General features: G+C 41.2%; 1 protein-coding gene across 1 annotated transcript in view; it reads right to left on the reverse strand.

Moving 5' to 3' along the window:
- The window catches only part of GRK3 (G protein-coupled receptor kinase 3), a 155,315-nt gene that overhangs the window by 115,918 nt on the left and 13,588 nt on the right, over window positions 1-25,809 (reverse strand). Inside the window, exon 2 of the mRNA XM_003419096.4 lies at window positions 7,403-7,479. Within this exon, the coding sequence (XP_003419144.1) occupies window positions 7,403-7,479 (77 nt within the window). The remainder of the gene's footprint in view (window positions 1-7,402; window positions 7,480-25,809) is intronic.

Genomic DNA, 25,809 nt, shown 5'->3' on the forward strand with positions numbered 1-25,809 from the left:
TTCCTTCCATCTTCTTTTGATGTTTCCTGCATTGTTCAATATTTTGCCCATAGAATCCCTCATTATCGCAACTCGAAACTTGAATTTTTTTCTTCAGTTCTTTCAGCTTGAGAAATACCAAGAGTATTCTTTCCTTTTGGTTTTCTAACTCCAAGTCTTTACACATTCTAATACTTTACTTTGTCTTCTCAAGCCATCCTTTGAAATCTTCCATTCAGTTCTTCTACTTCATCATTTCTTCTATTTGCTTTAGCCACTCTACTTTCAAGAACAAGTTTCACGGTCTCTTCTGACATCCATTCTGGTCTGTTCTTTTCTTTCCTGTCTTTTAAATGATGTTTTGCTTTCTTCGTATATGTGTCTTTGATGTGATCCTACAACTCGTCTGGTCTTCGATCATTAGTGTTCAGTACGTCAAATCTGTTCTTGAGATGGTCTCTAAATTCAGGTGGAATATACTCAAGGTTGTACTTTGGCTCTCGTGGACTTGTTTTAATTTTCTTCTGCTTTAACTTGAACTTGCATATAAGCAACTGATGATTTGTTCTGTAGTCAGCCCGTGGCCTTGTTTTGACTGACGGTATTGAGCTTCTCCATCGTCTCCTTCCACAGATGTAGTCAATTTGATTCCTGTGTGTTCCATCTGGTGAGGTCCACATGTATAGTCATCATTCATGTTGTTGAAGAAAGATATTTGCAATGAATTAAGTCGTTGGCCTTGCAAATTCTATCATGCCATCTCCGGCGTCATTTCTGTCGCCAAGGCCATATTTTCCAACTACTTACCCTTATTTGTTTCCAACTTTCACCATCTAATCACCAGTAATTATCAGTGCATCTAGATTGTATGTTTGATCAATTTCAGACTGCAGAAGATGGTAAAAGTCATCAATGACTTCATCTTTGTCATTAGTGGTTGGTCCGTAAGTCTGAATAATAGTCGTATTCACTGGTCTCCCTTGTAAGCATGTGGACATTATTCTATCATGGACAGTGCTGTATTTCAGGATAGATCTTGAAATGTTCTTTTTGACAATGAACACGACGCCACTCCTCTTCCATTTGTCATTCCCAGCATAGTAGCCCATATGACTGTCGGAATCAAAATGGTCAATGCCAGCCCATCTCAGCTCACTAATGCCCAAGATATCTATCTTCAAGCATTCCTTTTCATTTTTGACAACTTTCTTTTTTCCTAAATTCATACTTCGTACTTTCCACATTCTGATTATTAATGAATGTCTGCCGCCGTTCCTTCTTCTCATTTTGAGACATGCTACATCAGCAAAAGAAGGTCCTGAAAGCTTTACTCCTTCCACATCACCAAGGTCAACTCTGCTTTGAGGAGGCAGCTCTTCCTCCGTCTTTTGAGTGCTTCCAACCTGAGGGGCTCATCTTCTAGCACAATGTTCCCCTGCTATTCATAAGGTTTTCACTGGCCTTTTTTTTTTTTTAGAAGTAGATTGCCAGGTCCTTCTTCTTAGTCTGTCTCTGTCTGGAAGCTCTGCTGAAACCTATCTACCATGGGTGACCCTATGGTATTTGACATACCGGTGGTATAGCTTCTAGCATCACAGCAACATGCAAGCCACCACAGAACAACAAACTGACAGGCGAGTGGTAGTTTGTCTCTGTACCCACCCACTGCCATCAAGTCGATTCCGACTCATAGCGACCCTATAGGACAGAGTAGAACTGCCCCATAGAGTTTCCAAGGAGTGCCTGGCGGATTTGAACTGCAGACCTCTTGGTTAGCAGCCGTAGCATTTAACCACTACGCCACCAGTATAGGGGTTCATATTGTACTTTTGTGTATGATTGAAAATGCTCTTAATAAACAACTCCATTTAAGAACTTTCATTCATTAAGCACTGACCAAGAACTAATCACTGGGTTAAGGGCTTTGCACACATTTACTTGCTGAATCCTCACAACAGTCTTATGGAGTAGATGCTTATCTCCACTTCTTTATATGCGGAAACTAAAAGTCTTGGTGGCACAGTGGCTAAGAGCTTGGCTACTAACCAAAAGGTAAGCAGTTCGAATCTACCAGCCACTCCTTGGGAACCCTCTGGGGCAGTTCTACTCTGTCCTACAGAGTTGCTATGTGCCAAAATCGACTCAATGGCAACAGGCTAATAAGATATCAATCAGACCAGGATGCAGCCAACAGATCTGCTAATCACCCATTATAAATGAAATATTTCTACATTTTTCATTTCAACAAAACACATGTAGCACACGTAGGAGGACAGTCCCCAACCCTGTGACAACCATTTGCATTGTGCATGCTGGAAAGGAATGGGAAGAAAGCAGAGACATTGATAGTATGCATGGCAGAAGGTAGAAGAGAATCAAGAGAACCACAGAAAAGCAACAAGGAAAGAGGGTGAGGGAAGGAGCAAGGCACTCACACAGGGAGTGAGCCACGGAAGGGGCAGGTGGAACAGATGGGAAAGACAAAGGGGAAAAAGAACGTGCTGAAACACGAAGACAGAAAAGAACTAGGGAGTCAGACAGAGCTACTCCTGCCACGGCCCACCTTCCATTCTTCCCTAATCCCTATTCCAGCCAGAAAATGAGAAAGTTACAAAAGGAAAAGGGAGGAGACAAGCACTAGACACAAGGAAATAAAGCATATAACTATGTCAAAACATAATTACAGACTTGGGTCCAGTTCTTTCACCTTGTACTGTCTCCCAGTCCCCCAGTCAGTCGCTGTTCTTTCCTGTGACTTTCCAAGTTTAAGTTTAAACTTAGCTTCTCATGAGCAGCTCCAAGGTCACAAATTGGAGGGAAGTGAAGAACAAATGATTTTATTTAAAAAAAAAATTTTTTTTTAATTTTTAACAGTCTTATTGAGATAAAACCCACATACAGTCAGTGCCCAGTAAAGCAGATTTTGGGGAAGAATTAAAGGTAAAGAATAACGCCACACTAATGCCATTAGAAGGAACACTGATGGCACAATGATTAAAATGCTTGGCTGCCAACCTAAAGGTTGGCGGTTTGAACCCACCCAGTGACTCCGCAGGAGAAAAACATGGTAATCTGCTCCTGTAAAGATTAAATTACATCCTAGTAAACCCTACCGGTTACTGTGGGTCAGAATCGACTGGATGGCACCTAACAACAACAACAGCAACGCCATTAGGGGCTCACATCAAAGGCTCCTGGAATGAGAGTCAGGGAGGGTCTCAATGAAAACCATGGAAAAGATACATTTTGGGGGTCTACTGTGTTGTGGGGTACTGGGGTGGACAGGAAAGGTGTTACAGAAGGGACAGAAGGGCAGAAAACACAAAAGAAGAAAGAACCCTCAATGTACCTCAGAAACTAGAATCAGAGCTGCTGGAAACAAGGGTTTGTTCATCCATGGCTTCATGGCTCCAAAATTCCATGAGAATTTAAAATTCTGGTCTACCTTTCCCCGCTTTTGATGAGGATTGTCCTATACAACCTTTGATCAAAATGTCCAATAATGGTAGCTGGGCACCACCCCAGAGGTACAGTGAGAGTAATGAGTACCCAGGGCAATCTCTACGTTGTGGCCTCCCCCACCCCATTCAAGTGTCTAGAGGCAATCTCTAAGTCACCTCCTACCCCCATTTCAAGATGAATAGGCATTGATAGTGGGGATACGTCAGTAGAAATGCCTTCTCCTCTCTTGTCCGGCTCCCTCAGTCAGGCACCTTTCTTATTTATGGCACCCTGGAATGCCATTCCTCACCTCGTCTGGCACTCCCTTCTACTTGCACCTGAGGGCAAGTGTCCCCTTTTGGCTTCCCCGACCATGCCCCTGCACCATCAATTCTTCTGATCTCATGGTAAAGGAGGCAGTTGTTCATGAGGTAATTAGCCACATATTCCACATCCTCCTCCTATTCCTGACTTTCTTCCTCTGCTCCTCCAGGCGAATAGACACCAATGGTTTTGCCTTGGATTCCCACTTGCAAGCTTTTAAGACCCTATGCAACGAACTAGGAGGTAGAACAGAAGGTCTAAACACGTTACTAGGCCAATTAACTGGGATGTCACATGAAAAGATGACCCTAAACCTCCAAACCAAGAAACCAAATCCCATGAGGTTTTTTAGTTATGCATGAACAGCCTCAGCAGCTGTTTTTTTTTTTTTGTCATTGTTGTAAATACCTGTCACACAACTTTTGCCAATTTAACTTTTTACAGGTGTACAACTTATTGATGACAATTACAATAATCAGTTGTCAATCAATTCGGTATTTCCTTCATCATTAATTCCCCCTTCCCCCCTCCCTCTTGCCCCTGGTAACCATTAATAAACTTTGTTCTCTATACATTTGTTTTTTTTGTCTCTTTATATAAGTGAGGTAATACAATAGTTGTCCTTTTGGCTTATTTCACTCAGCATAATGTCTTCCATATCCATCCATACTGTAGCATGTCTCAAGACCTCATTCCTCCTACTGGCTGAGAAGTATTCCATTGTATGTATGTACCACATTTTGTATATCCATTCTTCTGCTGATGGGCATTTAGGTTGTTTCCACCTTTTAGCTATCATGAATAGTACTGCAATAAACATTGGTGTACAAGTCTACCAGTTATATCTTAATAATAAGGAATCAGTTGTTCAAATAATATGGGCAAAAGGCTTTCTTTTCACAGCAGCATTATTCATAATAGCCTAAAGTTGGAAATAACCTAAACGTCTATCAACTGATGAATGAATACATAAAATGTCACATATTTATACAATGGACTATTGTTCAGCCGGAAGAAGGAATGAAGTGCTGATATGTGCTACAATGTAGATGACCCTTGAAAACGTTACGGTAAGTGAAACGTTATGGTAAGTCAAGGGAGCCAGTCACAAAAGACCATATACTGTATGGTTCCTTTCATGTGAACGTCCAGAACAGGCAAATCCACGGAGACGGAAGGTAGATTAGTGGTTTCCAGGGGCTGGGGGAAGCAGGGAAGAGAAAATGATTGTTATGGGGGGGTGGGGTCTCTTTTTGGAGTACTGAAAAACCTCATCTAAAATTAGATTGTGGTGATGGTTACACAACTCTGAATATACTAAAAACCACCGAACTGTGCACTTAAAATGGCCAAATTTTATGGTAGGTGAATTAGAGCTCAATAAAGCTGTAAAAAAAATAAATTTTAAATTTTTAATAAATAAATAATTCCTCCTTTCCTTCCCTCAAAGGTAGTTTCTCTCTCTTGTTATCTTATAAGTTCATTTTCTTTTTTTTAGTACAAAATAAAAAGCAAATGGGGGTTCTCTTTTGTTATGTTAATGAGGGAATACCAGAGAGGGATGGATCCTAAACCTAATCACTTCTGAGTTATAAAAAGAGCAGAACAGACACAGAGACACACACAAGGGGAAGACACCACATGAAGACAGACACACGCAGCAAACATATCTGCAAGTCTAACAATGCCAAGGACTGCAGCAGCTACTGGAAGCTGAAATAGAAACAGAAGGACCTCCTCCTACAGTTATACCCTAGCATTTGGACTTCTAGCCTCCTGAACTGTGAGAAAATAAATTTCTGTTCTTTAAAGCCACTAGATAACTGAGGCACTTATCATACTTGGACAAAAAAGAGCATCGTGTTTTTTAAAACTATCCATTTCTTGCCAGATGACCCTCTACATCCCATTTTACATCCAGTGTTTCTTTTCCAATAGTATTTAAAGAATTATCACAGTAGAAAGGAAGGAGAAATGGAAATCAGAACAAGTCACTTCACCTCTCAGTGTCTACATCTCCCATCTGTATATAAAAGGGATAACCCAGAATTACCCAGAACTCTCAGTCACAAAGGGACCTATCGGTCTACATTTACTAATCATGGAAACAGAATTCTTTACAGAAATAGAGCTCTAGGGAATGTTAATAAGACCTTAATTTCTTGGAATATTAATAAAGTGATTTCCTCCAGCAATAAAATAATCTAAAAACTAAGATGCACAATTCCTCAGCAAATCATCTGAGTAATTGTGGGAGGAAACTGCCAGCAAAGAAAGCAAAGAAACATTGCTTTTCTTATGTTCAGCTATGCTGATTTCATGTAGAAGCCCTAGAATTATCCACTTAACCCCCTCGCGATGGGAAGCCTGACAATATGGCTGGATGTCAGGCCATATAATAAATCCTACCCTGGCTGAGAACAAAATATTGTTGAGGAATTTCCTGGACAGGAGGAACTGTTTTATGGGAACAGAACAAAAAAGAAGGAAAGCATGTAGACAACAGTTATTATGGAACCCTGCTGGTGGCCTTCTCTAAACAAACTGCTGGCCTTTTGGAAGGCAGATGAGAACACAATGTCTCTCTTCCTCATTGGCCTTGAGACTCCACACTAAAGCAATCCCTATGGGCTCCTCACAAGTTCCTCCTCCATTAACTGCTGGGTAACTTCTGAGCCTTCATGGTGCAATGGTTAAGCACTCAGCGGCTAAACAACCCACCAGCAGCTTCACGGGAGAAAAGACCTAGTGATCTGCTCCCATAAAGACTGCAGCCTAGAAAACCCTACAGGGCAGTTCTATTCTGTCACATGTGGTCATTATGAGTAGAAATCGCCTCAACACACCCCAGCACACGACACATCTGCACAGGCCAAGACTAGCACTGGCCAGACCCGCTGGGTACTGGTCAGGGACAGGTCAGCTGCTAACCTCTATGTATACACACACACACACACACACACACACACACACACACATACACACACACATACACGCACACAGATACACACACACACACATATACATATATATACACACACAAACACACATACATATAGAGGGAAGTGCACATGACTTGCTTAGGAGGGATTCCAAATGAAGCCTCAGGAATAACTGGTGTACTCCTGATCAGTAAGAGCTGCATACAAAACCCATGAATGTGTGAACATGGATAAGGTTAAGTCGTCCAGTCTCATCCCTTGGAAGGATATAGCCAGCCACAGGAGTGGAATATTGTTTATGAAGACACATGCCAAATCCCTGTGATCACAGACAGTAAAGCAGCATTGGAGAAGCCGTGGACCTCAGATGAGTGTGCGTTTAAGTCCTGAAGGAGGGTGGTGCAGTCATGTTAGCAGTAAACAAAGGGCTCAACAGAAAGAACTTCTTTCTGGTTATCGAGTATGCAATCCTTTCATTTTGGCAACCCCCCAAACTGCCTTAAAATAGAGCCAAACTTGTCTGTCTCCCAAGTGTTAATTCACGAGGTATCTATTACCAGGAATATAAATAATCATCAAGTATCATGTTAAGTCCATGGCACTTCCTTCACTCCCAGCCTTAGCTATAAAGCATACAAAGTATTAGGGGATACGTTTAGCATCACCTGGGATCACTATTGAAATGACAGCATGCCAAAGGGATGAGCAGGACTTACCAATTTTCTGATTGAAAATCTTGTCAAAGGTTATTTCCTTTCTCTCCTCAAGATACTTCTGCATCACACTCCGGATACTAAAAGACAAAAGCGGCACACTGCTATATTTCTATATTTACATTACATTTAACGATATGGTCTGCACCATGAAGAACCATCCCTAGAATGAAAAACATCCATAAAAAAGCTGCCATCAAGTAGATGACAACTCATAGCGACCCCATGTGTGTCAGAGTAGAACTGTGCTCCACAGGGGTTTTCAATGGCTGATTTTTCAAAGTAGATCACCAGGCCTTTCTTCTAAGGCACCTTTAGGTGGACTCAAATCTCCAACCTTTTGGTTAGCAGTTGAGTGCGTTAACCACTCCATGAAAAACATACCAAAAACCAAAAAACCAAACCCAGTGCCGTTAAGTCGATTCCGACTCGTAGCGGCCCTATAGGACAGAGTAGAACTGCCCCACAGAGTTTCCAAGGAGCGCCTGGCGGATTCATCTGCCAAATCCGTTTACCCACTACGCCACCAGGGTTTCCTGAAAAACATACAGATGTCCCAATTCAAGAATATAAGCTACAGTGAAGCCTGTGAAAGCCAGAACCTGTATAAGGCTTAAACCTGTAAGGGAAGGAATTCCAAAATATTTTCCACTAATACAGAGTGATAGAAAAGTGGTTGAGACTGCACCCTGTCAAAGGCGGAAAACTTGCGAGACCAGGAAAAATAAGGCAGTCCGTTGAGTTCCAGCTCACATGGGTTTCAATGCACATGTGAGACACCTCTCTCTGACATCCGTGGCTGCATGAAATGACTGACTAGACTAAAAGCTGGGGACATTATGGTCCACTATTATTCTCACCCTGCGATGCAGGGTCAACCTTACGTGTTAGAAACTCCACTATGGAAAATGACTTAAGAATGTATGTGAGTATGTACTTACATAGTGGGTTGCTATTTAAAAAAGAAACATACTTGTTACTTGGTCTTTAGATATATAATCATTCTTTTTTTATTATTTATTTCTTTATTTTTGGTGGCAATATATATAACCAAAAACACATCCATTCACAATTTCTTCATGAACAGTTCAATGACACTGGTTACATACTTCACGTTGCGTCACCGTTCTCAGTATTTGTACCCATACTGTTCTATCATCATTAGACTCTCTGCCCCTTAAAGTTCTCATTTGTGCTTAAGATTAACTGTTACCAATTGAACTCATATACGTATTTCTTTATAAGGGCACAATGCTCAAGGCAAATATTCTTTGTAAATTGAGCTAAAAACTGTTGCTTAGTTTAATGACAGCTTCGTGAATAGTTTGGTTCAAGGTTTAAATATTATCTCCCAGCGATAGATTCAGGGATTCCCCCAGTCTCAGTGGATCCAGTAATGACTTCATATCCATCGAGTCAATTCTGACTCACAGCGACCCTATAGGATGGAGTAGAACTGCCCCATAGGGGAGGCCTGGTGGCAAGCAGTTAAGCATTTGGCTGCTAACTAAAAGGCTGGCAGTTCGAATCCACCAGCTACTCCTTGGAAGCTCTACTTTTTGGAGCCCTGGTTGCACAGTGGTTAAGAGCTTGGCTGCTAACCAAAAGGTCAGCAGTTCAAATCCACCAGCCGCTCCTTGGAAATGCTATGGGGCAGTAATGACTTAGGAATTTTAAAAACCCCTCCTCAACACCACCACTCTCCAAAAGCCATATAAGCTTATTCAAACACACACACACACACACAACAAATCATAGACTTGAGATTTATAAACTTCTTTTCAAAGATAAAAACAGAAGCAAAAGTTCCCTGGGTATATGATTAATATTCAAAAGTCAATCACATTGCTATAGATCAAAAACAATTCACAAGAAAACAGTTTAAAAAAGACCTCATGCAATAAAATTGAAAAAAGATCAAATACCTTGAAATGAATCTTTCAAAACATGTATAAGAACTTTACAGGCAAAGTCTACCCAAATATATCCATAAAATCAATGTAATTTCCGTTAATATTCCAAACTTGGAACTAAAAATAAGGTCACAACCTACACGATGGTTTTGCATATTCAGGTGAATTCAAGAATTTCTGTTCTCACGCCATTTGAAGAATCAAATCTTTTGATTTGCTGTCCCTAAAGAGTCTTTGACATTTTGGATATTAATAATAGTCATTCACTCAAAACATAGTCCCTGCATCCTTTCTTTGAGCCAAGCACTGTGCTAGGCACTAGAGCTACACAGTGAACCTTACCAGGTCCCTGCCATGAAGGAGCTCACACTCTAGAGGGGGTGACAGGAGTAAACAAGTCCCAATATAGTATGACATGTCTGCTTCAACAGGGCAATTAAGGTTGGTGGTTCCAACCCATCCAGTAGCTCCGCAGGAGAAAGACCTGACGATCTGCTTCCATAAAAATTACAGCCAAGAAAACCCTATGGGGCAGTTCTACTCTGTCACATGGGGTTTCTATGAGTTGAAGAAACATGACAGCACCTAACAACAACAAGGGAAACCAGCTCACTATGGCTGAACTATAGCATCTGAGGTGTGATTGGCAAAGATGAAATCAGAAAGAAAGGATCTTCTAGTCATGTTAGTCCTTATATGTCAAAAAAAAAAAAAAATTGCCATCAAGTTGATTCTGAATCATGGCAAAACCATGTGTTACAGAATAAAACTGAACACCATAGGATTTTCTTGGCTGTAATCTTAACCGAGACAGATTGCTAGGCCTTTCTACCACGGTGCCACTGGGTGGGTTCAAACTGGCAAACTTCAGGTTGTTGTTGTTGTTAGATGATGTCGAGTTGATTCCAACTCATAGTGACCCTATGTATAACAGAACAAAACACTGCCCAGTCCTGCACCATTCTCACACTCTTTGCTATGTTTGAACCCACTGTTGCAGCCGCTGTGTCAATACATCTCATTGAGGGTCTTCCTCTTTCTCAATAGCCCTCTATTTTCTCAAGCATGATGTCCTTCTCTAGGGATTGGTCCCTTCAGCTTAGCTGTCACGTACAAACCATTTGCACTAAATAGGGGACTTATGAAGCACTGGTGGTGCAGTGGTTAAGAGCTCAGCTGCTAACCAAAAGGCTTACAGTTCAAATCTGCCAGTTGGAAATCCTATGGGGCATTTCTACTCTTCTACTACAGGGTTGTTATGAGTTAGAATCAACTAGATGGCAGTGGGTTTTGTTTGGTGTTTTTTTTTTTTTCTTTTAGGGAGCTTACAACTGGACCAATAAGAAACATCATAAGTGCAGAAAATATTGAAGCTGTCAAGAATTTCATTTTACTTGGATCCACAATCAACACCTATGGAAGAAGCATCAGGAAATCAAATGATGTATTGCATTGGGCAAATCTTCTGCAAAAGACCTCTTTAAAGTGTTCAAAAGCAAAGATGTCACTTTGAGGACTAAGGTGCGCCTGACCTAAGCCATGATATTTTCAATCACCTCAAATGCTTGTGAAAACAGGGAAGACTGGAGAAGAATTGATGCCTCTGAATTATGCTGTTGGCAAAGAATAGTGAATATACCATGGACTGCCAGAAAAACGAATAAGTCTTTTCTTAGAAGAAGTACACAGCCAGAGTGCTCCTTGGAAGTGAGGATGGTGAAACTTAGTCTCATGTATCTTGGACATATTATCAGGATGGACCAGTCCCTGGAGAAGGACATCATGCTTGGTAAGGTAGAGGGTCAGTAAAAAAGAGGAAGACCCTCCACAAGATGGATTGACACAGTGGCTGCAACAATGGGCTCAAACATGGCAATGACTGTGAGAATGGCATAGGACCAGGCAGAGTTTCATTCGGTTGTGCATAGGGTCACTGCTGAGTTGGAATGAACTCAACAGCGCCAACGGCAACAACAAGGGACCTTAACTCACGTTAAAAAAAAAAAAACATTGTCAGCGAGTCAATTCGACTCACAGTGACCCCATGTGACAGAGCAGAACTGCCCTGTAGGGTTTCCAAGGCTGTAATCTTTATGGAAGTAGACCACCACATCTTTTTCCCACAGAGCGACTGGTGGGTTTGAACTGCTGACCTGTCCGTTAACAGTCGAAAGCTTTAACGACTACGCCAGCAGGGCTCCGAGTCACATTAGTCGGCACCAAATAATTGAATAAAATGGACAAAGGACAACAGCAATTTTTAAAAATTGCACAGAGAAAAATGCCAGACCACAAATAGCCTCTACTTTTGAACTTCCTTCTTTTTATAACTACTTGAGAATACCTAAATTATAAAATAAAATTAACGTCAGGCCTTCATGGCTCTTCTAAAAGTAGACAGTTGTTTCCATTTCTAAAACAGGACTGACAGATGAAATTTTGTGTCTTCAACTGACAAAAATGCTGACTCGTCTGATGCAAACCGCCATATTTTCTCACCACCCCCGCATGGCTCTAGGCCGCCCGCTCCCCACTGGTAGACCAGCTGAACCTCCCTACATGGTTAAACCACTCCGGAATTTTGGTAAAATGGGCCCTTCTCTAGGCAAACAGATTTATAAACAAAAAATATGCTCCGTAGAAGATCATCCAACATAATTTTTCTAACTTGTCTTTTAACTTGGTATAGGATGTCATTTGTTACATAAGAACTTTCATTTTGTGGCATCATCGTCTCCTACCTGGTTTCCAGGCTTGGAGTCAGCTTAGGGAAGAGTAATAAAAATAGTGCCAGAGTACTTCAGAGTAATAAAGCTGTACTTCCATCCAGAGAAAGGAGCGCCGTGGACATTGTGGTTAATTGCCCGGCTGCTATCTGAAAGGTTGGCGGTTTAAAGCCTCCAGCGGCTCCACAGGAGAAAAACCTGGTGATGTGCTCCTGTCAAGATTAAAACCAAACCAAACCCATCTCTGCGGAGTCAATTTCAACTCACAGCAACCCTATAGGACAAAGTGGAACTGCCCCGTAGGGTTTTCAAGGCTGTAAATCTTTACAGAAGCAGCCACATCTTTCTCCCTCAGAGCAGCTGATCTGTTTGACCTTCAGGTTAGCAATCCAATGCTTAACCACCTCAACACCAGGACTCCTCTGTAAAGATTACAGCCTAGGAAACCCTATGGGGCAGCTCTACTCTGTCGCTATGAGTCAGACTTGATTCAAAGACACATAACAATGACAACAACATAGTCCAGAGTAAAAAAATACATATATTCTCCCACATTTTTTTTTTAATATTTTTATAATTAGCTCATTAAACACTCTGGAATGTATTTTTACGTACAATGTGAAGGGATTATAACGTTATTTGAGAGCCAGCTATCATACACAGACTCAAAATGCTACCTTTCTTCATAAACAAAATTTATATACCTATACATACATACGAGCATAAGCGTACATACAGACAGGGCCTTGTATGCTGTGTCATTAAGGTGCCTAGTCCTATACCAACACCACACTATTTGAATGGCTATAACGACATTATATATTTGGTAGAGCACATTCCTGTTGTTCTACTTTCTCACATTCTTATTGGTTCATTTTGCTCATTTTCTCTTTAAGCAAGTGAGCATCAGGGTTGTCAGGTTCTTGAAAATTCCTGTTTGGCTTTTGATTGGGATTGCCTGGAATTTACAGGTTAATTCAAGGAGAAGTGACATCTTCACAATGTTGAGTGTCCCTACTCAGGAACAGGTTGTTTCCCTCCATTTATTCAGATTTTCCTTTACTCCCCTTTAATGAAGTTTTGTTCTTCTTCACATTGGTCTTGTGGGCGATTAATTAGCGAGGTCTGGTTGGGAGCAACACATTAGGACACACTTACATTAAAGTAACTTTTACGAGGTGTTTTTGACAACTATTTAAGAAATTTAGAATTAGAAAGCAGTTAAAAGTAATTTTTCAGGAGTGACTTATATTGAGCAGTTACGAATAGCATGCTTAGAGGGTAGGGCATCTTGCTAATATGGTCGTTGTTCTTTCTGCTAAATTTAAACACCAGTGCTATACACATTCAGGATTTGAATCTTTTTGTATTCACAAAGTGGATATATTTTTCTATATATCTTAATAATATACACAATATAATGTAATATATGTAACATATTTCTTAGTCGGCTTCCTCTCTTTAACAACCATCTTTGCATTTCTCATCCTTCTATGGGAAGCCTCCAGGTAAGAGGTTGTAAATCTCTATGTACTGTTTGGAGCACGCAGGGCTCTTTGGGTGCAACTGAGTTTATTAAAACTCTACGGACATCCTCGCAATCAGCGTTGTGGAGCCTCTTTTTGAGTCATTTAATACCATTTCCAAAAAGCACATCATCCTCCCTCTAGTCGCAGGTGTTCGTGATTCGGTTCTTTTTGCATCTGTGTATGATGCTGTCATAGGCATTTACGCCCCAAGACACATTACACCGACAACTGAGGTTTCCACTGGCCCTGTGAGAATATAACTGTGATCTTCACACTTAGCCACCTACCCTATTGACTTTTTTAATTCTTGTGAAAACTTTCAAACATGCAAAGGAGTACAGTATAATGAACTCCCATATCCCATCATTCAACAACTCACTCAACAGTTGCCAAGATTGCAGTCTTCTACTTCTACCCTCTTTCCCTCTATTCTTCTGAAGCTTTTTAAATCAAATCTCAAATCACATGTCATTTTACTTCTACTGCTTCAGTTTATGTTTCCAAAAATTATGGACATTTTCCTTATATAACCACAATTTATTACCACCCTGGACCCCACCCTGAAAATAGCAATAATTCCTAAAGATAATCTAATATCCAGTCCCCTAATCTAATTTCCATGCTTCTCGCAGGTGTCTTTTGTATGGTTGGTGGCTCTGAATCAGGATTCAGTCAAGATCCACACATGACTTGATGGTTACAGCTCTGAAATCTGTTTTATTCTCCCTCTCCCACCACCTGCCTTTATCTTCATGTTGTTGCTGTTAGGTGCTGTCAAGTCGATTTCAACTCATAGCAACCCCATGTGTCCAAGAAGGACGGTCCCACAGGGTTTCTTAGGCTGTAATCTTTATAAGAGCAAATCACCAGGTCTTTCTCTGGAGGAGCAGCTGAGCGCTTAACCATTGTGCCACCAGGGCTCCTTTTTATCTTCATACCAGTGACTTATGAAGGATGCCAGGACAGCTATTCTAAAGGATCACCCATCTTGGATTTGTCCATTGGCCTCCTCGTGAGGTCAATTAATTTGTTCCTTTATCTCCATATTTCTTGTAAATGAAGAGTTAACTCTAAAAACTTGATTATATTCAAGTTCACCTCTCGGGGGCAGGCTTACTAAGTGGTCTTGTCTTTTCTTATTGTCTTACATAAGGAGGCACACAGTTATTTCACTCTTAGTGATATGAAAATTATTTCACAATTTCAGTTGATGGGAGTCTGATCTCTCCATTTAAAATTCCCCACCAATGAAATCTGGCAGTGATTATGGGCGATGGCTGCACAACATGATTACTGTAACCGACGTCACTAAATCATATAACTGAAGAATGCTGAATCAGCAAATGTTGTATACATTTTTTACAATTTAAAAAAAAAATCACTACCAAGCTTTCATTCAATGGTCTCAAACACTGAGGATATTAAGAGTTGCCAAATGGTGATTTTTCTAATTCCATCATTTCTTCCACATTCATTTGCTGCAATTCTTCTGTAAAGGAGAATTTTCTCCCATAGATTAAGACTTTTGGATTACCCTACAATGTAATTGTCACAGGAGAGGGAAGATAAACGCTTAATTATTGACCTCTTAAACTTCAACTTTCAGAAACAGAGTTGGTGCTGATCAACAAAGGAGTTATATTTTGCTGTTCTGCTTGAGGACTTCTTTTTTGGAAACCATGGGTGAATTAGTTTTCTGTTGCCGCCAGAACAAGTCATCACAAACTTGGTGGCTTAAAACGACACAAATTTATTGTTTTGCAGATCTGTAGAAATCCAAAACGTATCTCACCAGGCTCAAATCAAGGTGTTGGCAGGGCTGCATTCCTTCCAGCGCTCTAAGGGAGAATCCTGCTAACCTGTTGCCGTGGAGTCAATTCCGACTCATAGTGATCCTGTAGGTCAGAACTGCCCCATAGGGTTTCCAAGGCTGTAATCTTTACAGGAGGCAACTGCCACATTTTTCTCCTACAAAGCAGCTGGTGGGTTCGAACTGCTGACCTTTCAGTTAGCAGCCAAGTGCTTAACCACTGTACCACCAGGGCTCCTTGGGGAGAATCCTAGAGTTCCCTTTTCCACTTCTAGAGGCTGCCCACATCTCCTGGCTCATGGCCTTCTTCCTCCATCTGCAAAGCTGGCAATCTGACCCTGATTCTCCAGCCTTTCTTACAATTACACTAGGCCTACCCAGGTAATGGGAGACAATCTCTTTATCTTAAAATCATTGGATTAGCAATCGTTATTCCACTTGCAACTTTAATTCTCCCTTGCCATACAACATGTTCTGTCTTCCAAATCTGTCTTGGAAGAAGTACAGCCAGATGCATCTTAGAAGCGAGGATGGTGAGACTTCGTCTTACTTACGTTGGACATATTATCAGGGGGGACCAATCTCTGAAGAAGGACGTCATGCCTGGCAAAGTAGAGGGCCAGCAAAAAAGAGGAAGACCTTCAACAAGATGGACTGACACAGTGGCTGGAACAATGGGCTCAAACACAGCAAAGGTTGTGAGGATGGTGCAGGCTCCGGCAGTGTTTCATTCTGTTGTATATAAGGTTGCTATGAGTTGGAACCAACTCGATGGCACCTAACAACACATAACATAGCATATCCACAGGTTACCAGGCTTAGGATGCAGGCATCTTTTTGGAGGCCATTATTCTGTCTCCCACAATGGGTTTGTTTATAGTCTGAGTGTTTTAATCAATGGCAGTCATATTCTTTTTGATGCTCAAATCATCCCACCATTGGCCAGTGGAAGCCCCTTCTTCTCAAACTCTGTATTGTTACACATGGTGCCCACCCTCAACTCTTAGACCAGTCCTTTGCTTTCTGACACAACAGGTAACAAAGGTTACACTTTTCCTGCCAACACCTAGAATCAGACGCAGTTGTGTAAGGAGGCCCACTGCACTGGACTGTAATTGTTTCTTGGGCTTTTCAGCAAACAGGGCTGATAACTCCATATATTTGAAAAGAAAAAGGAACCACGAATTTAAAATGACTTTCCAATTCAAATTTAACCTTACAGGGTTTTCACTGAACTCTTTACCTTGTACTCAAGTAACTCTTCTTTTAGAGTTAAAATCTTGATTCTTAACAACAACACAATTATTCCTTATTTTATCTAACTACATCTCTCTGTCTATAGGAAAAAATTTCAAACTAACAATAACATTTCTGCTAACAATAAGACTTCTGAATGAAGTTTAAAATTTCTTCGTGGCTCTATTTATCCTTAAAAGAGATAGGACAATTTGGATTCATCTATCAAAACTGAATGGTGTAAAGGTTAACATGCTCGGTTGCTAACCAAAAGATGGGAGGTTCAAAACCACACAGAGGTCCATCAGAAGAAAGGCCTGGCGATCTACTTCCAAAAACTCAGCCACTGAAAACCCTATGGTTTTAAAGTTCTACTCTGACATACACGGGGTCAACGTGAATCAGAACCGTCTTGACAGGAACTAGGGAGAGAATCAAAACAAAAATTCCCATAGCTTACTACTTCTAGGTATCTGTCCTGCAGGAAAGGAGCCCTGGTGCACAATGGTTAAACTGCTTGGCTGCTAACTGAAAGGTCCATATCTCCACATAGACATGACTTAGGTAATCTCTTTTTTTTTTTAAGTTTCTACCTACTTCACCCACCACCGGTCTGTCTGGTGGCTTGCATGTTGCTATTAGCCTGGAAGCTACACCACTGGTATTTCAAATACCAGCAGGGTCACCGACAGTAGACAGGTTTCAGCAGACCTTCCAGACTAAGGCAGCCTAGGAAGAAAGGCCTCATGATCTACTTCTGAAAATTAGCCAGTGAAAGCCTTATGGGTCACGACAAGAGAGTCTGATTCACTTGCTTTGCGCACATCATCAGGAAGGGTCAATCCCTACAGGAGGATATCCCATTTGGTGAAGAAGAAGACCAGCAAGGGTGAAGGAGACCTTCGGTGAGATGGATTGGCACAGTAGCCACAACAATGGACTTGAACATGCTGGTGATCATGAGGATGATGCAGGATTGGACAACATTCTGTTCTGTTGTATGTAAGGTCGCCATGAGTCTGAGTCAACTCGATGGTACCCATCTATCTGTCTCTACCTGCTTCACAGGGTCATCGTGAAAAGTAAAAGAGCTAATACATATAAAACCATAAAGCTCTCTATACAAATATTAGTGGCTTCTTTTTTAACTCCAAATTCAGATCTAACACCTAACTATGAAATACATTATCATCAGATGTCAGTGGATTTAACAAGTTAGGACATACACACAAAGTTCATTCTGATCATAATACTGATGCAATTTAAGCCTCATTTGTAGAGAACATTTCCTAAGAGTAAGCAAAAGGGAGTTTTAACAGGTGAGAACCACCACAGCTCTTCAAGCTTGTCTTGCTTTGTCTATCTGTTCTGCCATCATATATGCTACCCCAGATAGTCATGAGAATAACCATAAACCATGAGACTTAGCCTAAAACCCTAAACTCATATGAAGAAGTTTCCACCCTCTACCTAATTAAAATTTTCCAATATGAAATGGCCAGAGAAAAACAAGCTTTTTTTTAAATAAAGTAACCTAAATTTAAAAAGAAAAAAACAACTTTAAGCATTACCAGTCGAGTATCAAGCAGGTTCCTTCACTTAAAGGTCCAAAATACAGAGATACTAGCTAGTTTTCTACCCGGAATAAAAAACCAACCAAAATGATTAAATAGGTAGGTAGGTAGACAGACAGGGAGGCAGATGATAGACAGCTGCCATAGAGGTGTTTCTGACTCATGCCAACCTTACATAGAACAGAATGAAACACTACTTTGTCTTTCAACATCCTCAAGACGGTCATCATGTTCCAGGCCACTGTTGGGGCTACTGTGCCAAGTCATCTCTCCAAGGGTCGGTCTCATCCTCCCTGGTCCTCTGCTTCACCAAACATGTCCTCCTCCAGCGACTGATTCCTTCTGATGATGTGTCCAAAGCAAGCGAGTCAGACAACGTTCTGTTGTTCTCCATAGGGTTTTTGGCTAATTTTCAGAAGCAGATCACCAGGGCCTTCTTCCCAGTCTGTCTTAGGAAGCTCTGCTGCAACCTGTCCGCCATGGGTGACTCTGCTCATATACGAAATACTGGTGGTACAGTTCCAGAACCACAGCAACACGCAAGCTACCACGGCACAACAAACTGACAATTTAGTGATGGAACCAAATGATTAAACCCTAAGAAATCCTTGCCACAAAAACTGTCACAGTTTTTTTTTGGGGGGGGGAGGAGTTATTAACAGAAGTATTTTCTCATTCATTACTTAGAAGTCGTTATTGTGCAGAAATCACCTTTCTCGCCCAAACAGGTTATAACAGGGATGCTTTATGTAAATATCAGGCTTTACTGTACCTGGCCCTGAAAACAAAACAGAAGGAAGCAGGTCCCAAATGGAACATAAAAGGTAGCATTAAAACTTTACACTCTAGTCTATACTTGATGCTGTGATAAGAGGATTCTTTGCATAACCCCTTCCCCAGTTAGGGTGTCATTATGCTATAAGAAAAGCAATAGTACACTTAACTGGGGGAAAAAAAAAAAAACCAGAGCCAGATTGAAGACATATATGAAAGTACACAAGGACTCCTGGTGGTACAACTGTTAAGCACTTAGTGGCTAACCTAAAGGCGGCAGTTCAAACCCACTCAGTGGCCCGGTGGAAGAAAGACCTAGCAATCTGTCTGCTTCCATAAAGACTACAGCCAAGAAAACCCAATGGAGAAGTTCTACTCTGTCATGTAGGGTTGCTATGAGTCAGACTCAACTCAACAGGACTCAACAACCAACATGAAAGTCCTCTAACCTGATCCACTAGGATGAGTTCCATTTTTAACTTAAATATAGACGCTCCCACCACTACCACCCAACAGCAAAAGCCTTGTATTTTTTAAGCGAAGATATATCCAAATATCATCCAAGCCCTAGACGTTCAAAATGCAAAATAAAAGTCTGCAGTATTTAACAGCTGCTGTGTAAATACGTTTCCAACTACCCTGTAGTTGACGTTTAACTTAAACCTTTATCAAAAGCAATACAGACATAGAACGTGTAGAAAAAAATAACCTGAAAATATAACCAGAGTTATCTTTCTGGATTAGATAAGGAAGAGCAACAGACTGACTTAACCACACAAAGCACAAATAGGAAGAAGACATTATTCAATAAACTTTTACTGCTGGAATTCAAGAAACGTGTTGTCTTCCCTAGTTAACTGGGTTACATGCTTTTGGGTATATAGAACATAACCCCAACATCCTCAGACGAAGACTTTTTCGGCATAATTAAAGCTTACTTTCTTCCTGAAATATTTTAGTCCATAATTATCTAAGAATTATACAGTTTTTTTAGTGCTTACTTAAAGGAACCCTGGTGGCGCAGTGGTTAAACACTCAGCTGCTAACCAAAAGGTCGGCAGTATGAACCCACCAATCACTCCATGGGAGTAAGATGTGGCAGTCTGCTCCCGTAAAGATTACAGACTTGGAAGCCCTACAGGGCGACTCTACCCTGTCCTTTAGGGTTGTTATGAGTCAGAACTGACTCGACAGCAGTGTGTTTGGCTTTAGTTTTAGTGCTTACTTAAGTAGTTGCCATTGAATTAACCATTTTTTTTTACCACCCAGAGGCAGCACTTACTTAAAAAAAAACCCACATCCGTTGCCATCAACGGCAACCAACTCACGGTGACCCTATATATAAGACAGAACAGACCTGCCCCATACGTCTCCGAGACAGTAATCTTTAGGGAAGCAGACCACCACATCTTTCTCCCACAGAGTGGCCGGTGGGTTTGAGCCGCCAACCTTTCGGTGAGCAGCTGAACACTTAACCACTGCACCACAGTTACTTAGCGCTCAGGAAATGGCAGCTGTTGGTTACTGTGAATCGAAAGAGACTTGATGGCACCTAACAACAACCCACACCAAACTTCCAAGCTCTGACTAACTGAAACATTAATCCCTCAATCAATCTAGTATAATCAATGTTTTCAAGGAACCAACAGATCCTCCCTATAACGGAACCTAAGGGGGACTCAACTGCAGACTTAAAATAAGGTTATTGCTAGTTTTACCGTTACTAAATTAGTTATGATAATTTTACAGATATCTTTCTAGTTTTCATAAATTTTAATGTTCTTACTTAGCCAGGAAATGTTCAGACAGATGAGAGTGGATTATCACAAAGCAGTGTGAAGACCTGAGCTACAACATAAGGAATGAATAAAGGGACTGGGGACGGCTGCCCACAAAAGACACCACAGACTAGGGGAGCTGCCTTCAATATCTGAAAGTCTGCCCTATTTGTAGGGATTAAAATTGTTTTTGCATGACCACAAAAGAATAATAAGAGATCAATGCACAGAATATACTCCAAGAGAGTTTCTAACACCACAGAGCTTCCAAAGATGGAATGAGTCTGGCTGGACATTACGGAGGGAAGTCTCCCACCAGATACGTAACTGAATTAGATACTCTCCAAGATCTTTTCAAACATGAGACACTGTAATACACAGATACATTATGAGTCCCTGGGCAGTGGAAACAGTTAACGTGCTCGATTGCTAACTGAAAGGCTGGAGGTTTGAATCCACCCACAGGTGCCTAGGAAGAAAGGCCTGGCCATCTTCTAAAAAATCAGCCATTGAAAATTCTACAGAGCACAGTTCTACTCTGACACACATGGGGTCACCATGAGTCAAAGTCAACTAGATAGCAACTGGTGTATAAAGGTTACAAGTATGCAATTTCTTAATGTCCCAGGAAAACTAGAATGAAGTACCTTATGCTCAGCACATTGAGGCCAGCTGCCTTTAGATAATGATTTTTCATTTTACTGAAGCAAAGCCCTCTTAAAAATCAGTCAATTCTCCTAATTGCCTTTAAATCCACTGCCATCGAGTCAATTCTGACTCATAGCGACCCTACAGGACAGAGTAGAACTGCCCCACAGGGTTTCCAAGGATCGCCTGGCAGATTCGAACTGCTGACTTTCTGGTTAGCAGCCGTAGCACTTAACCACTACACTACCAGGGTTTCCAATTGCCTTTATTTATATATATATATATATATTTAAGAGTAGCATGCTTGTGAATTCATCTGCACTGAAACCAATATAGCTCAGCGATGGATGGATGGGTGGGTGGATGGGTGGGTGCATGTGTGCATGAGTGGACAGAAGGGAGGAAGGAGAGAGTGATGAAGCTAGGTAGGAAGGAAGGAGAACTGAGTGAGGCACCATGTGTAGAAGGTCCTGGACACACAATGGCATAAGCAGCTAGAAGAAGAAAACAGGAGAAACTAGGAAACTCACCTAGTGATGAGCCTAAGGATCAACCTTTGCTCTTCACTTCCCAGGCCAAGAATCCAATCTTTAAGAAGTCCTGCCTTCTAAGTCTACACCCTCAGAGCACATGGACACATGCAATACTGCCTCATATCTGTGACTATCTTATACTCATTTAAGGTGGATTTATATCTCTTTCGACATAAAATCCTAACCAGTTGCCGTCGAGTCAATTCTGACTCATGGCGACCCCACGTGAGCAGAACAGAACTGCACTCCCTAGGACTTTCAAGGCTGTGACCTTTCTGGAGCAGATGGCTAGGGCTTTCTTCTGAGGCACTCTGGGTAAGTTCAAACCACCAACCTAACCTTTCAGTTAGTGGTCCAGCGCTTAACCATTTGCGCTACCCAGGGACTTCAAGTTAAAGAAAAATCATGTATTTTCATACGTCTTCCAATCTTTTTCCTCTTGGGTTATCTACGTTTGAAATTAGGTATGAAGTTTGTAATGTTTCCTGCTGTATACAAGTAGAAAAGCATTGGTGGAAAAAGCTCACAAGAGACAGATTTTTATTGGGACATCTTACTATCAGAAATGACTACATACTATATTTTACAGAGAGGGAAAATGAATACTGTGAATTTAAGTGATTTACTGAGGTCCCGTGGCAAGCTGAAGGAGCCCTGGTGGTGCAATGGTTAAGCATCCGCCTTCTAACCCAAAGGTTGACGGTTTGACCCTACCCAGCAGCTCTGCAGGAGAAAGGACCTGGCAATTTGCTCCTATAAATATTACAGCCTAGGAAACCCTATGGGGCAGTTCTGCTGTGTCACATTGGGTAGCTGAGTCAAAATTGACTTAACAGCACTCAACAACAACATGGCAAGATGTCAGTGGAAACAGGTCCAGGGTTCCTGGCTCCCAGGCTAGAACTTTTTATTTTACTACAGTATGGCAGGTAGCAGGAACGGCACAGCAAAACTTAGGGGCTGGCCATTGCAAGCTGGCCTTCAACTACCCTGTGAACGCAGTCTGGGCTGGCTACTTGCATATTATCACCCTTTTCCTGCTGCTGAGACCAAGGGACAAGTAAGTGATAGCAAACAAGACTAGAGGTCCAAGGCTGGGTCAAGCCTAACCTTTATAAACTACCAATAATAAAACATCTGAACAGCATAAATATTTCCATTGGATTCTCTAATGAGCTTTTTCTTTTTCTTTCTTTTTTTTGTGCTTTAAGTGAAACTTTACAGAGCAAATTAGTTTCTCATTCAACAATTTATACTTAGTGCTGTGTGATACTGGTTGCAATCCCCGCAGTGCGTCAACACTTTCCCTTCCACACCGCAATTCCCCATTTCCATCTGTCCATTCTTCCTGTCCCTTCCTATCTTCTCCTCGTTGCTTTTGGGCAGGTGTTGCCCTTTTGGTCTCGTATGCATGACTGAACTAAGAAGCACGTTCCTCTCGTGTGTTATTGTTTTACACGCCTGAACAATCTTTGGCTGAAGGGTGAACTTTGGGAGTGGCTTCAGTTCTGAGTGAAAAGACTGTCTGCAGGCCATAGTCTTAGATCAAATTTACTGGTCTTTCTCCCAGCCTCTGACCAGTAAATGTGATCTTTTTCTTTTTTTTTATGAATTTGAATTTTGTTTTACACTTTTCTCCTGCTCTGTCCGGAGGCCTCTATTGTGATCGTTGTCAGGGTGGTTGGTGGTGGTAGCCAGGCACCACCTAGTTCTTCTGGACTCAGGCTGGTAGAGGCTGTGGTACTTGGAGTCCATTACTCCTTTGGACTAACATTTCCCTTGTGTCTTTTCATCATTCTCCTTTGCTCTGGACTGGATAGGACCAGTATATGTATCTTAAATGGATACTCGCATGCTTTTAAGACCCCAGGTGCTACTCACCAAAGTTGGATGTAGAACATTTTCTTGATGAACTTTGTTATGCCAATTGATCTAGATGTCTCTTGAGACCATGGTCCCCAGCCCTCAGTCCCCTTAACTCAGTCCCTCAGGATATCTGGATGTGTCTGTGAAGCTTCTATGACTTTGCCTTGGTCAAGTTGTGCTGGCACCCCCTATATTGTGCGCTGTCTTTCCCTTCACCAAAGTCAACACTTATGTACTATCTAGTTAAGGATTTCCCCTCCCCAACCCCTCCTCTCTTGTAACCATCAAAGATTGTTTCTGCGTGTAAATCTTTTCTTGAGTTTGAATAATAGTGGTCTCATACAGTATTTGCCCTTTTGTAATTGACTTATTTCACTCAGCATAATGCCTTCCAAATTCATACACATGAGATACTTCACGGATTCATCTTTGTTCTCTATTGTTGCATAATATTCCATTGTGTGTATGTATCATAATTTGTTATCCACTCATCTGTTGATGGACACTTAGGTGGTTTCCATCTTTTTGATATTGTGAATAATGCTGCAATGAACATGGGTGTGCATCTGTCTATTCATGTGACAGCTCTTATTTCTCCAGGATATATTCCTAGAAGTGGGACTACTGGATCGTATGGTATTTCTACTTCTAGCTTTTTGAGGAAGTGCCATGTTATTTTCCATAGTGGCTAAGCCATCCTGCATTCCCATCAGCAGTGTGTAAAGAGTTCTAATCTCCCCACACCCTGTCCAACACCTGTTACTTTCTCTTTTTTTGATTAGTGCCAGTAATGTCAGGGTGAGATGGTATTTCATGGTAGTTTTGATTTGCATTTCTCTAATGACTAATGACTAGTGATCACAAGTATTTCCTCAAGTGTCTGTTAGCCATCTATATGTCTTCTTTGGTGAAGTGTCTGCTCATAACCTTTGCCCATTTTTTAATTGGCTTATTTGTCTTTTTGTTGTTACGGTGTTAGAGCATCTCCTAGATTCCTGAGATTAGATCGGATATATCACAGCCAAAACATTTTTCCCAGTCTGTAGGCTCTCTTTTTAATCTTGTGATGAAGTCTGTTGATTTTTGATGAGCATAAGTGTTTAAATTTTAGGAGCTCCCAGTTATCTAATTTATCTTCTGGTGCTTGTGGATTGTTAGTTATGGTCTGTATCCTATTTATGCCACATATTAGGGCCCCTAGCATTGTTCCTATTTTTTTCTTCCACGATCTTTATAGTTTTAGGTTTTATGCTTAGGTCTTTAATCCATTTTGAATTAGTTTTTGTGTATGGTGTGAGGTATGGGTCCTCTTTCATTTTTTTACAGATGGCCATCCAGTTTTGCCAGCACCGTTTGTTAAACAGACTGTCTTTTCTCCATTTAATGGAATTTGGGCCTTTGTAAAAGATCAACTGTCCATAGGTGGATGGATTTATGCCTGGGTTCTCAATTCTGCTCCATTGGTCTATGTGTCTGTCACTATACTAGTACCAGGCTGTTTTGACTACTGTGGCTGTATAATAGTTTCTGAAACCAGGTAGTGTGAGGCTTCCCACTTTGTTCTTCTTTTCAATAATGGTTTACTTATCCAGGGCCTCTTTTTTCCACATAAAGTTCTAATGGGCTTTTTCCACTAATGTCCGATAGAATCAAAGCCAGTTGCCATCAAGTCAGCTCCAATTCATGGCGATCCCACATGTATCAGAGCAGAACTGTGCTCCAGAGGGTTTTCAAGGGCTTTTTTTGGAAGTAGATGGCAGACCTTTCTTTTGAGGTGCCTCTGGATGAACCCAAACCTCCAACCTTTCAGTGAGCAGCCAAGTGCGTAAGCCATTTGCACCAAGCAAGGACTGCTTTCTAAGGAGTCCGACATAGAAAGTATTAAAGCATACATGCAGTCGGCCCTCTGCATCCCTGGGTTCCCCATGTGTGGAGGATTCAACCATCCACGGGTCAAAAATATTTTTTTTTTAAAAAATAAAGTTTCAATGAAGAGTGAGCTAATTGTATCAGGTGGACACTT

This window comes from Loxodonta africana, chromosome 19, assembly GCF_030014295.1.
Source record: "Loxodonta africana isolate mLoxAfr1 chromosome 19, mLoxAfr1.hap2, whole genome shotgun sequence".
Classification (NCBI taxonomy): Eukaryota; Metazoa; Chordata; class Mammalia; order Proboscidea; family Elephantidae; genus Loxodonta; species Loxodonta africana.